The sequence below is a fragment of the Lagenorhynchus albirostris genome, chromosome 4 (genome assembly GCF_949774975.1).
Source record: "Lagenorhynchus albirostris chromosome 4, mLagAlb1.1, whole genome shotgun sequence".
Classification (NCBI taxonomy): domain Eukaryota; kingdom Metazoa; phylum Chordata; class Mammalia; order Artiodactyla; family Delphinidae; genus Lagenorhynchus; species Lagenorhynchus albirostris.
Genome location: NC_083098.1, coordinates 17979798 through 17994040, shown reverse-complemented (window position 1 = coordinate 17994040; position 14243 = coordinate 17979798). Strand labels below are relative to the sequence as shown.

Here is a 14243-nt window from a genome sequence, read left to right as displayed (position 1 = left end):
ACAACAGTTCCAGCAATACCGAGCAGGGGACGGAGCAGGGAGGGAGAACCCCTTTTTGGGTTACGTACGTTCTATGTAGCCAGTATAGGCAGAAGAGGATCCACTCTTGGAGAAACGGTCATAATTATGAGCAAACATTTCCTTCAGAACTCGACGGACCATTTTGCTGTAACACGTAAAAGGAAAAAGCTGCACATTCATGGTAATGGCTGTTTCCCAGGTCAGATTTGGAAAGAACCCAAATCCTCAGTGGAAAAAAAGAGGGGGCCAAATTTTCCTCATGCCACTCCAAAACTGGGGAGGCGCCAGCTGGAGTACCAGCATCAGGATGAGGGCTTTCCCCTCCATTCCTCGGATATTTGAAATTCAGTTTGGTATCAAAATGACAGCGAGGCGAGTTCAGCCAGCTATGAGATGGCTTAAGCTGACTGATGGACACACCTCAGGAGTGGAAAACACATGTTCTTTGAATCATCGTGGTTCTATTGTTAAATAGTAGATACTTTTAAGGAAAGTTGTACCAAACTGGAGAGGTTGCCCAATATTTCTTTAAATGTTTTCCTACACCCTCTAATGTTATCACTGGCTAATGATATATAACAGCAAATTCCCAGGAATTTCTTCTATATTTGTGTAGTTTTCACTTAAAGAAACATCTCAGTAAAAGCCAATAGTCTCCTCTAAAGTAAGTCTTAAATCTGACCCCATACCTCTATTTTATCTACTTAACTAATTAGTGTTGAGATATTTCCATTCCTGACTACTTAGCACTAATCATATCAGTAATAATAAAATTATAACAACTCAGCAAAAACGAAATCAAAATAACCAACCAAAGAAATCTGGACCTAGTTCTGAGGTAGAACATCACTGAGAGGAAGAATGGTTATCTTATAGGTTTTTCCCCCAGTATCACTAGATTATAAGATTTTAGCCTGAAAAAGGAAAGATGAAGAGTAGTCCTCAAATATTCAAAGGGGCTGCATGTGGTTGAATGATTAGATCTCTTCCACTTTGCTTCAGGAATAAAATCTGGGCCAATAGAAGATTTCAGTTATGCAAAGCAGTAATGGAGAGAGTCTCTAAATGATGACACAAGTTCCCTCAGAGGTGGTGACCCTCCCACCACTGGAGAGGTGCAAGCAAAGTCTGGACACCACCTGCCAGGAGACTAGACCCCCTCACTGGAGAGAGATAGCAAGCAAGGGGCCCTCTCAAGTCCCTTCCAACTCTGATGCTTTCAGTTTTGAGAATCTGACCTGCCGTGTTCGCGATGGCTTCCTCATGTTTCCCAGGCTGCTCTCTACTCCGCTGCTTCCTCTTTACTGTCCCCTGAATCACTAGGTTCACAAGACAATGGCAGCAAATACACCCAGGATCTCCCCCACAGAGTCTCACAAAAGCAAAGCAATAGAAGGAGAAATCAAATGCATTTGACCAGGTACACATGGCTGCAGAGAGAATTTGTTTCTTTTCTGCATCTCTGATCTGCTTCCCCCTGCTTCCTTACTTGCCCTGCTCCTTTGTCTGTACTTACTCCTCCTGTTTCTTTTCCCTTCAGTCTTACTCCTTGTTTCTTTCCTTCGATCTTTACTGCCTTTTTTTTCCATTTCCTTTCTCCTATTTCCCACCCTCCCCCCATGTCTGTTTCCCTTTTCAACTGGGAACACACAAACATGATCCTTCCTGAAGGCAGTGCTTGGCATGTAACTCAGGGGAAATGGAGCTTCCTTCCCTGGCCCTCTGATTTCAGTGAGGAAAAGGGACAGCAGTGAATTTGGGAGAAGAGACTTGGGAACTGGAAGGAAGATGATTCCAATGAGTAACTGAGAGCAATGAAGTCTGCTGATTCCATACTTCGTACTTTGAATAGTCCTAAAACATGGGTCTTGTCTAAGGTTTTAAACTCAAATGGTAAATTCATTTAACTTGTGATAAATGAGGCTTCAAAGATTCCTAACATTTGGAAAGTTAAGATGAAAGACCATTTGGTGGGAACCTACCTCATTTTATGATGCTAGTTATAAAAATAGTCCTACTGAAAATACAGTTGGATTTTAAAACATTGCTAACATTTGGCAATATGATGTTACCAGACCAAACGGGAGACCTAGAGTAAAAAAATCATACCCAGAGTTCCAAATCACAGTGCCAAAGTGAAGTTGTTTAATCTGGCCCTCCAAATAGTTTTGGCAAACTCTCTGGTTTTATGCAACATAACCCAGCATAAAGACCACACCATTATTATTAGCCACACATGTACCACATCAATATACAAATAAGCTTCGATAAGCAGAGATGGGGCACTGCTTCATACCTTGCAGGCATTTCAAAACGTAGGATGTCTTGGACAATGGAGAGCATGTATTTATTCATTTCTTTGGGAAGCTCCCCAATAGAGAGGAGGATGTTTTTTACTTCCATGTAGGATGGATTGTTATTTAAAATGATGGCAGCTGCAGTAGTGCGCACAGTCTTTTCATGAACTTTATGATTCTGGTGGTATATCCTGTTCATAGTCTTCTTCACCTGTTTGTAAGATGTTCAAGCTTAGTTAGTGCACATCTAGATTTTTTAAATTGATATCGGGCAGGAAGAGTTAACGCTCATAAAATAGACATGTGTTCCAATATTTCCCATATTCTTTTGCACTTATGTTGGGGTCATAGTTCTGGCTAATGGACCATGAACGGAATCACTGTGGGTAACTTCTGGGCCAACGCAGTTAAGAGCTGGTGTATCTTATTCCTCTCTCTCTTCTACTACGGTAGTGAGCTCAGGGCCACATTTTCTTTTACCTACTTTAGCCATAGAGTGGATGAGAAGCTGAGATTTTTGAGTCTTCTTTGTTATTGCAGCATATCATGGTATTCCCTAACAACCACAGAATTTTCAAAGACACTACTGCCACATGGCAAAGGGGCTCTGGAGAGAAATGGCTATATGAACTTACATTTCCTTACAATGAGGTACCTCAGAATTTTCCCTTCTTCTTTTTAATTAATAGACTTTTTATTTTTAGAGCAATTTTAGGTTCACAGCAAAATTAAGCTTAAAGTATAGAATTCCTATATACCTCGTGCTCCACATGCCTCCCCTCTCCCCCCAACAAACAACCTCCTCCTGTATAACATCCTGCATCTCAGTGGTACATTTGTTACATTTGATGAATCTACATTGATACATCATTATCACCTAAAGTCCATAAGTCATATTAGAGGATTTTCTTCTTTCAACAAAACATTAACACAAAAGAAAATTTGCCAAAATAATTACATTCTGCGGCAACAAATAATTTCATTGGTCACTAGCATTGCCTAACAATATGCAGTGCTTGGGGTTCTGTACTAGGCATTTATAAATATTTCTTTCAGTTCTACTTTCCTCTGTCTTTTTCTATCTCCCGCAAATGTTGAGCTTTGTTGTCAAGTATATAGGAATTAAGAATCACCTAAGCAAAAACAACTAGGAAGGGACAGAGCCAGAATCCATATGTTGGTCTGTCTATGTCAAAAACTCATGACCCTAATTACCACACTTTGCAGCTTATCAACTGTGATACAAAACATAGTTGCAAACTGGGAACATCACTCTCAGCAGGCAGTTTATCTTACACTTTATAAACATTCTCTGCCCTAAAAAAAAGTGTAGCTGGGATGGCTTCCTGAAAATGCAGCTGTAGGAACCAACATGGTAGTACTTAAGCCAGGTTATTCCAGTGTCAAAAAATTTAAGAGCATCTTAAAACTTGTGGAAGTAAAGATATTTCAGAAAAGAATTTGTTTCTTTTTTTTTATTATCATTTGGAGTACTTTATTGAATTTTGATATTAATTTTAAGAAGACCACTTGACAATAAGAATTCATCCTGGGGAAGATATTTTGAAATCATATTTAACAGGGAATTGCTGAAGGAACTGGCATTGGTACCCAAAAGGAGAGAGGACTTTGCCTCCATTCGAATACTTGTAGAATTCTCCTGCCGGAGGGGAAGCCAAACTAAGACAAATAAGTGTTAGTCACGGGAAGGAAGATATCACCTTGATATGAGCAAAAAAATCGGACGGTGTGAGTTGTCCAATAATGAAGAAGTCTTGTGAAATATTGAACTTCTAGTCACCAGAAACATTCAAGTACAGGCTGCATAACCATATTGCAGAGATGTTTTCCCTAACTTTTCATGGACCAGTCATTCTGGACTTATTTCTTTTCCTGGAATATTCCACCCTCTTTCCCATTTGTGGGTCTTCACCCATATGCTTCCCCTGCTTGAAAGACTCCCACTTCTTTCTCATATTCTATCCAACACACATATCCTTTCTTCTGCCTGACCGTTTCTCATCTTTTAGCTTTAGATTCAGCTCCCCTTGCCTTATCTTCCTTTCACACTCTTGACTTCCTATATCTTAGCATTATCTATTACCTTTGGTGATAAAACAAGAGAATGTGCTTCAATATTTATGCTTCAGGATATAGGACATTATCTATTCAAAATGTGAGGCTGCTTCAGAAGAGCCTTAAATCCAATTTAAGGGTTATTTCTAACAGGAAAGAGAGATTGTTAGTTTGGAAAAAAAAATAGGGTGACTTCAGAGAAGTTTGCATCTGACTTGTGATTAGGCATGCTTTTTTCCTTTTGTGAATGTTGCAAACATTCTTGGAGAATTTACCTCATCAGTTATGAAAGGGGCATCATATCTCTGGAGAGTGGTGGTGGCAAGGTGGCTGATAGACCCCTCTCCTGTCTCTGCGTACTTCAGAAGGAGTGGGATGCCTTCCGGAAGCCGGGCATTCTTCAGAGCCAGCAGGTACATCATTTTGTCCTCCTTTTTTTCTGCTTTTTCAAGTCCTCCCAAGATTAACTTCTTGGCTTCTACCACTCCCTAAAGAATCACATTCTACATCAGACATATGCATAACCATATATTAAACAAAGCTTGGGTAAGATCAGCTTCACTCTTGTGTCCAGGATAACAGCCTAAGGTTTTAGAAAGTTTTACACTGGTTGCCTGACTGAGGCACACAATGAAAATGAACAAGTAAAGCTTGATAAAGGTGGTGTTGTTTTTTTTAAAAAATACATACATTAACATATTAAGAAGCAATGAGTATAATTAATAATGGGCATATTTACTTTTAAACACATTCTGAATGCATAAAGTCATTTTTAAAATTCCCTTGTGATCGATTATTCCTAAAACTGCCCATTCACTGAAATTCTAAAATAATGGTTAGATGGTGCCTAAATGGTGGCACACACCTTTTCCTTAGTAACAACTTCGGTGAAAGCACTTAGCACTCAACTGTAAGGTCTTGTTCTAAATGTTTAAAAAGTGCTTGTTTCCACTTGATTCCAAATTTGATTAATGCTGACATACTGTTCAAAAAACATCCCTTGAATGCCTTTTATGTAGCATGTACTTTGCTAGGTGCTTTTCAAACATATTCTTTAATCAGAAAAGGCCTTTTAGTTTTCTGGCCTAGAAACTATGAACTAGCAAGTTAACAGTTTAATGGAAAAACAAATTAGAAATAGGGACATCTAGGTTCTTATTTTACCTTTGCTGCTACGTATGTTTTAGGGGCTTCAGTATCATCTGTAAAGTAAAGGTTCCTAAGATCTAATCCATCTATAGGATTTATAAACTCTGAAACCAGGCTGCAGGTACACACACACGTGCACACACACATACACACACACACACCATGGGAGAGATGGGGGGTAGGGAAGATATAAAAGGCCTCCAAAGAGAATGAAGATGCTAAACTTCAAATGTAATTAAAGAAATACCATTTCTCAACTACCAGATTGATCTTTAAAAATACAAAAGTTTGACAACATACATTGTTATTGAGCCTACAGGGAAATAGGCATTCAGGTGGAAGCATAAAATGCTACAATTCCTATGGAAGATAATTTGGCAAAATCTAACAAATCTGCATTTTGATCCAATACCCTGGCCCTGAAGCTGTATCTCCAAAATTAAGAGGAAGTGTGCCTAAGATTATTCATTTAAGCATTATTTGTAATAGTAAAAATAGTGGAAACCACCTAATGACCATACATGGGAGAATAAACTGTTGTGCCTCAGTTTAACACACAATAGAGTACTAGGCAGTTGTAAAAGGAAGGAGGAAGATCTCTGTGAACCAGTATGGGGTGATTTCCAAGGTATGTTGTTAAGTGGAAAAAAGAAGATGCAAGAGAGTGTATATAAGGCTATATTTTGTGCAAGAAAAAAGAAATAAAATGTGTATGTACATCTGCTTACTGTTGCAAAAAGAAACAGAAAGGAGAACCTAAAACTAATGACACTGCTTACATAGAAAAGGTAGGTGAGAATGGGTGGAAGAGTAGGAAAGGGAATGAGACCTCTTTGAGAATACTTTTCAAATAAAGTCCTGACTTTTGAATCATGTTACTATTCCATATGTTCAAGAAATAAAATGAAGTCAACAAGGATGAAAGGTGGCTAAAATTGATTTCAAACAGAAGCAAATGAGTAATAACATAACTAAACAGAAGAGAATAAAAAAGAATTAATCCAAACAATGTTTGAACATAGTCCTCTGACTGTATACCTTTAGTGAAATATATTCTAAGGTCAAAAAGACTGTGATGAAGTCTTGAACTTTATTTAAGTCAGTTTGGTTTTTGTAATGACGTTGGTGTAACAATTCCAAAATTATTTTGTACATGTTTTAGGATTGAGCAAATGAATCAGGATATTAATGTTCTTGAGAACCAGGGTTCTCACTGTGGGAGAAGGAAGGTATAATTACAGAATGATGGAAGGAGAGGAAGAACCCTGTAGAACTGGAGGTAGCAGTATGAACTAGCAATTTAATAAATGTAAATATATGTATTTTGTCCATTATAAGAGCCTAGATGCAATGGCACTCGAATAATAAGAAGTAAAAGTCTTTAGGAGTAAAATGTCAGATGCATGCAACTTACTCTCAAAGGGTTCAACCAAAATAATATAAAATGAAATAAAACAGAATGAGGTAATGCAAATATGATAATACGTTAACAATTGGCAAATCCAGATGAAGCAGGTATACAAATATTAATGGAATTGTGCTATTCTTACAACTTTTCCATAGGTTTGAATTTTTTCAAATATAAATTTGGTGAAAAAAGAAATTAGGATACAGGGAGATCAAAATGTAAGGAAAAACAAATAGAAAAAAGAAATAGAGGTTTAGTACTCATTGTGACCTGTGTAGCTGCCATTTAGACTGTCATAGGGCAGTAGCTTTCATGCCAGTAAATGCTGAACAGCTATAGCACTCGATAGCTTCGCAGGTACCTTTTGCACAGTAAGGTATTGTGGATTGTGTGCCCAGCAGATGCCTTAAATGTGTATTTAGAATACATCGTTTTCTTTCTATCCAGATGTCTTTGATATGGGCAAAAGATAGATGAGTATTCCACAGCAGAAAGTTGAAAAGAAAATCTGAACATTTGCTATGGTCCATTTGGTAGCCAAGTCTCATTATCTTCAAAGATGCATTTTTTTAAAAGTTGCTCAAAAACATTAACAAAACTGAATGACAGTGATGGATAGTTTACAGCTATACTCATAAGGTAACTTTAAAGATGTGATAACTAGGCTGTCCCATTATCAGAAGAACTTTAAATGTAATCCTTTGTTTTGTTTCCTTCTCACCCTATATGCCTCCCTTGGGTAATCCCATTGTCTCCTAAGGTTTCAGTCACTCTCTATTCCTGGTCCTAACTCCTTTTCTGAGCTACAGATGGATGTGGCCATCTGCCTATTGGGCAACTCAACCTGGTGTCCCAAAGGATTCAAACATAGCCAAAACATAGCCAAATTAATAGCTCTACCCTCCTCCCACCCCCAAACCAGGTTCTATATAAATTTTGCTTAAGTGGTTCACATCACCATACATCTAGTATCCTAACCTGGAAGCTTAACAGTCACCTGGATTCTCACCTCTTTCTCATTCCCCACATCCCATCAGTCACTAAATACTATCGATTCTATCTCCGAAAGGGCTCTTGAATCTGTCTCCTTCTCTCACCGTACAGCACCTACGTTAATGCAGACCTTTATTAATTCGTGCCCAGGTTGTTGCAAACATTTCTGATCAGATCGTACTGGCCCTAATGCAGCTGACACCCAGACTATATACCATTTTGCTTCTTCCTAGGTTAAAAAAATCGGCGTGTGTCATTCACCACCTAAAAACCACATTATTCTCCCTTTTCTCTACAGAATGAAGTCGAGACTCCTTAGCTTGCCATTAATAGAGATCCAGCCTACCTCTCTTCTCTCTTCCCTTCTTTCCTTCATCAGCACTCCCACCTATCTGCCCCACAAACATACATATTTTTTGCTCTAGCCCCACAGAATTTCTCACTGTTCTCAAGCATACAAGGCTCATTTTGAGTTTGGGCTTTTTTATACATTATTGTATCTCTCCTAGAACGTCCTTTATTCCACAAAACTATCTCTTCACCTAAAAACCTCTTCTAGGCTAAGCTATTTGATATTATCATTTTGGTGACAGCTTCCCCAGCACTCCCAAGCAGAATAGTTTGGTGCATCTTCTGTAGTATTTGCAGAGCACTCTTTTTTTTTTTAAAATTTATTTCTGTCTGTATTGGGTGTTTGTTGCTGCGTGTAGGCTTTCTCTAGCTGCGGCTAGTGGGGGTTACTCTTCATTGCGGTGCTTCTCATTGCAGTGGCTTCTCTTGTTGCGGAGCACAGGCTCTAGGCACGTGGGCCTCAGTAGTTGTGGCACACGGGCTCAGTAGTTGTGGCTTGCAGGCTCTAGAGCGCAGGCTCAGTAGTTGTGGCGCATGGGCCTAGTTGCTCTGAGGCATGTGGGATCTTCCCCGACCAGGGCTCGAACCCATGTCCCCTGCATTGGCAGGCAGATTCTTAACCACTGCACCACCAGGGAAGCCCCAGAGCACTCTTTTTATATTTCAATATTATTATTTATCTGTTTGCATTTGATAAACAGACTAGGAGTTCTTTGAGGATGGTAGAATGTTTTATGTATCTTTATATTAAGGCATTAGCATAATGCCTAGCACAGAGTAAACACTCATTAAATACTACTGAATGGATGTTTTTATATGTGAGTTTTGTGTTTAGCCAAGATATTTGATATATGATTGCTGAAGTAAACCAGCCAACTCAAATAATTATGGAAATTGAAAAATATAAGAAGTCATAGTCCTTTGATGTCATAAAAACCATACAAATTTGATTTCTGCCCCAATGGTGGGCAGCACGGTAAATGTTAAATAGATTGGTCCGGAACTATAGATACGATAAATGAGATTGGATTTGCACTTACTTTGAGTTTGCAGCCTTCATTCTGACACAGCTTCCTGACAAGGGCCCCAATGATGATCATAACGGATTCTCTGATGTCATTGCTCGCAAAGGAACCTTTGAACTTACTCTATTAGCCAAACAAGGATAAAATAGGTTACCGAAACGTTTAAACATTTCCAAGGGATATTTTAAGTAAAGAAACAAAGTAGCCAAAGTCTGAGGAAATTGTTTTTATGTTCCTAGGTGGCAAACTCTGAATTTTGCTTTGGGGACACTTACAAATTCACTGTCTAGCTTTGGGTTGAAAAGTCTTAGAGTTCTTTCAGGTATTTTTAACATGGGTCTGTGAAGTCCTGAGAGGTTTATGGACTGGGCTCATTGGGTCAGTGAATCCAAAAATTGATCTGTAAAATTTTATGTGTGGGTAATTTTATGTATGGGTATCAGATTTTTCAAACAAACCCATTTTCTAAAAAGATTATGAACTATTCCCCTAAATCATAAGTGAATAAGTGCACTTTTTGTTTTTAAACCTTGGATCCAAGAGAACTCTAGCTTTTGCTTCCAATATAATTTTTAATATCAGAAGAATTATATCTTATATATATATATATATAACATGTATAAGATTATACATTATACAATGTACTGTACATCAAATACCATGAAGATTTTTGAAGTCAAAACAAATCTTTTAAAATCAAATTTTGAAGCATAATCAAAACTTCTCCCCTCTGAAATTTTGTCCTATGTTACATTATATGATAGGTGAACACAATCTTTAAATTTCCATAAAGTATAGTTTAAGTTATTTAGAGGAATTACAAAGAAGACACTATGTGAAATAATCTACTGTACAGGTAATGATTAACAGAAAGAAAATAGTCCAAAGGAATTTGAATATGACTAATCAGAAGGCTGTATTTCAGCCTGTATTCTGATGCTAGCAAATTTAATTACTGCCTAGATTCCTAAGAGCAGCCCAGAGCCTTTATTTTTGCAGTTTCCATTTGACTTACAACGAGGGCTCTCAGGAGTTCTTCATCAGGATGGGAGGCAAATCCACAGGCATAGAGAAACCTCTCCTGGAGGATAATGCTACTGTCACTTTTGAAATCCAAAAAGTCCAAAATAGCATCTAATGAGTCTGGGGTCTGAGCAGAGGTGACAGCATCCACCAGCTGGGGTCTACAAAAAAGGCATGGTCATGGATATCAATGTTTAGGGTGCTTAAGAAATTATTTTGAATCGCTACCATTCATAGACCCCATTGGTTTACATTTCCTAAAGAAGTGAAAATTTTTTTATTTAAACAAAAGAAAAATGAATGACTTTCACCAAAGACCCTTCCCCCTTTTATTTGAAATCTCTCCCTTAACTCCCTTCTTTCTCCTCAATGTATAATCAGAATATACAAATTAATTTTACTGTATTAGCCTAAGCCAAATATAATTTGGAGATTTATAAATAAAATCATATAAATAATATTATAAATTAGGTTCAAACTTTTCTGTATGGGTCATATATAAAAGCTATGATCCCCCAAATCAATTCTTTCTCTAATTAGCTTTGCAAATATATACATTTCTCAAATACATAACTTAACTAGGGCAGTATTATTTAATGGAAAGGTGGGGCATTCTTTAAACTTTCATTTATATCCAAGAGAGACATTTTTGCTCATTTTTTAAAAAATAAAAAGCACCATGGTATAGTTCAAGTTCAACCACAATGATTAGTTGTGAGCAGAGCAAAACTCCTGCAGGAAAGTGCTAGTTACATATTCTACTCATCAAGAATCTTTTGTTGGCTGAGTCTTGGGATGGTAAAATTTCTGAAACTAGTTGCCATACTAATGAACATATTAGGCATGTATTGATATATATTTTATTCCACATTCACATAACATACCATACATGTATTTAATATGTTATACATTTTTAAAAAGATATTCTTGCACTATACCATTTTGATCCTAACAAAAAGCCTAGTGAATGAAGCAAACTGAGAGAGAGGTAATACTTATTAAGTGTCTATTATTGCACTAGAAATTTTAGGTGTGCAAACTCTTTTCGCTTTAACTTCTTCATCCGTAACATGGGGCTAAAAACAGTAGTTATTTTAGGATTGTTGAGAGGATTAAATTACATGATCTATGTAAAACACTTAGAATAGTGCTTGGCACATTGTAAATGTTCAATAAATATATGCTGGTTTTAATACCATCACCTCACTGAACATCTCTATCAGTTTAATGCTAATATTCTCCCTTATATATAAAGAAACAGAGATATCCAGTCATTTGTTCAAGGTCCCATAGCTGGTAAAAATATAGCTAGGATTGGAACTCAGGTTTTTCTGACTGGAGTACACGGTCTTTAATTGCAGTGTTTCCTAAAGTGTTTTTCATGCAATACTAGTCCTACCAAATGCTTTAAGAAAAGGGATTTTCAAAGTTGTGTAAGTTTGGAATATGTTTAAGGAAACTTATACATAATATTATCAGATTAAAGATGCTGGATATTTCTGTAGCAGAGAACTGTTTAACTTGGTTTCTCCCAGTGTTTTTCAAACTCAGTTGCTCACAGAAGCCTTTCCTCTTGGCATACTTGTTAATATTGTATAAGTTATAAGATACACATAATAAAAACTTCGGGAAATGTTACATTCCACCACCCTGACTTTCACTATCCTACAATAAATAGAAGGAATTATTCTCTGTATTTTACAGATGTTGAAAGTGAGGCTCAGGGAAGCTAAATGTAAATGACCTACTTAAAGGTTGTATGTTGTTGGAAGTCAGAATTTAAAACTAGGTCTTCTGATATTAGCGCATCCTAGTATCTTTTCTACCGTACTACGTTACGTGTGTGTTACCTATGATATGGTACAATATTGCGTAAATAACCTGATTTAGAAACTACATCATGCAATCATACAAATTATTGCCACCTTAAAATTTTTAGGATACAAATAGGCTAAGGCTTAGTGTAATCTCCGTTCTAAATAGCTAATTTTTGCACTATTCTTGTCATATTTTTGTTTTTGATAAAAAGATAAGTCACTCTAAAATATATTTTTCCTAAGTTCTATGATTAAAACAGAGTCTGAGAATTTATGATTTTGCATATATTTAACTTCTGGTTTAAATATTTATTTTTGAAGATAGTACCCAACTAACTTTTGGTTTGTCATATGGAATTCATATCAATTTTTTTAGTGTCCTCAAGATGAGTAAATAACAAATACAATCTAGAATAAACAGACTTCTCAGAAAAAAAACTAAATTCTCTTATTCTTGGGTAATTGAGTCCCTTGAACTCAGTGACTACTGCTGCTCTGTGTGTGTGTGTGTGTGTGTGTGTGTGTGTACATGCGTGTGTGTAACTTGGCCACTTTCTACTTTTTATTATCTTAATGGCTAGTTTCCACTGTTTGTCAAATTAATTGAGCCATGTTCTATATCATCAGTTAAGATAATTAGTGTCATATGGTTGAATTTGTAGTTACAGACAAATTTTATATTACAAGACCAAAACACTTTTACTTAGAAAGTGTATTTGTATTTACAAAGTAAATTTGGTAATTTGTCAACTCTCTTTACGATGCATGTCAAATAAAGCATTCTCTCATCAAATATTCAAATAATGTACACATTTCTTTTCTCTGGATTCTTTTGGCTGTTTACCTCAGTACTCAATTTTCTTTTTAAAACACGGCTTCAATGGGGATGATCACATAAAAATGAAACCACATTTTCAACTGAAAATATCATATTCGTTTTTTGTTTTTATAATCAACTCTGAAATCTTTTCGAGTGTAAATGAATAGCTAGGGAACACAATTTCACAACAGTGAGGCAGCACATGCACCGTGGTGTCACAATGAAGCCCTGCCCCCCCATCTATGTACCAATCCAGACCTGATGTAAACTCATGAATACTCAAAAAACAATGTTCACTCTGAGTCACTACTGAAAACTTGTTATTGCATGTCTGGTCAATTAACCATTGCATTACTGCACTGAGGTATAACTGTTCAATGAAAACACAAAACAACAAAACAATTGATTGGAAGGTGAGGCAGTTGGTTAAAAAGAGATCTTACTTGCTTAATAAACAATAACCCAGTAATGCTTTCCCACAGACAACCCCACACAATGTTCAGGGCACTTACAGTACTTCCTTGTTTTCAGCCTTTAGGATTTGGAGGATCTCTTCTTTCTTTGCAGTCCTGAGGTGCTTAATAAAGGTCAGGAAGCTTCTGACAGCCTCAGCCTTGGAGAGGTTGTCAGGCTGCAGGTGTTTTCTGATGGACTGCCAGTGCTCCGAGAGCTGCAAAACATGGCCGCAGGCCCATACCACATTCATAATTCTGAACATCCACACTTACAAAGGATGTTCTTTCCAGACATAAACTTTCCTTTGTATCTGACAAGCCAAAGAAGCTTTTTGTGTCTTACCTCAATATATCTGATCGCCCCCTGTCCATACCACACTCCTGTGGCTCTCAGAGGCTAACCCAGAGGCCTGCTGACTCTGTGTACAATTCCCCTGTAGGAGGACTGTCTTTGTCTATTAGCACTTAGCTCAAAGGACCTCAAGCTTCTGGGCATATGGGTCATTCCATGGTTACAACAAGGGAATTCTATCTGAGGCCATACTTTGACTACCATAGTGAAATGATGCCAAAATTTCATTAACAACAGGATATTCTGGAGGGGAAAAAATCAGAACTGCTGAAGAATTGTATCAGGTTTCTTATGCAGTGGAACCTTACTGAAAACCAGTTTCTGTAATAATTTGAGCTCCCTATTCTCTTTATTTTACTGCTGTATGAGATGCAAACAATAGTAAATAGTTTGCAAACAATAGTAAAACATATTGCTGGGGTCTGAACTGTTCATTTCATATATCCGTGTTAAGTA

The 14243-nt window shown here is 37.2% G+C and overlaps 1 protein-coding gene across 1 annotated transcript in view; it reads right to left on the bottom strand.

Annotated features, from left to right (window-relative positions):
- Positions 1–14243, bottom strand: part of MTTP (microsomal triglyceride transfer protein) — a 45492-nt gene that overhangs the window by 12464 nt on the left and 18785 nt on the right. Inside the window, exons 8-13 of the mRNA XM_060147109.1 lie at positions 13493–13650; positions 10336–10504; positions 9336–9443; positions 4670–4882; positions 2318–2529; positions 69–166 (exon numbers count right to left, since the gene is read on the bottom strand). Coding sequence (XP_060003092.1) covers positions 69–166; positions 2318–2529; positions 4670–4882; positions 9336–9443; positions 10336–10504; positions 13493–13650 — 958 coding nt within the window. The remainder of the gene's footprint in view (positions 1–68; positions 167–2317; positions 2530–4669; positions 4883–9335; positions 9444–10335; positions 10505–13492; positions 13651–14243) is intronic.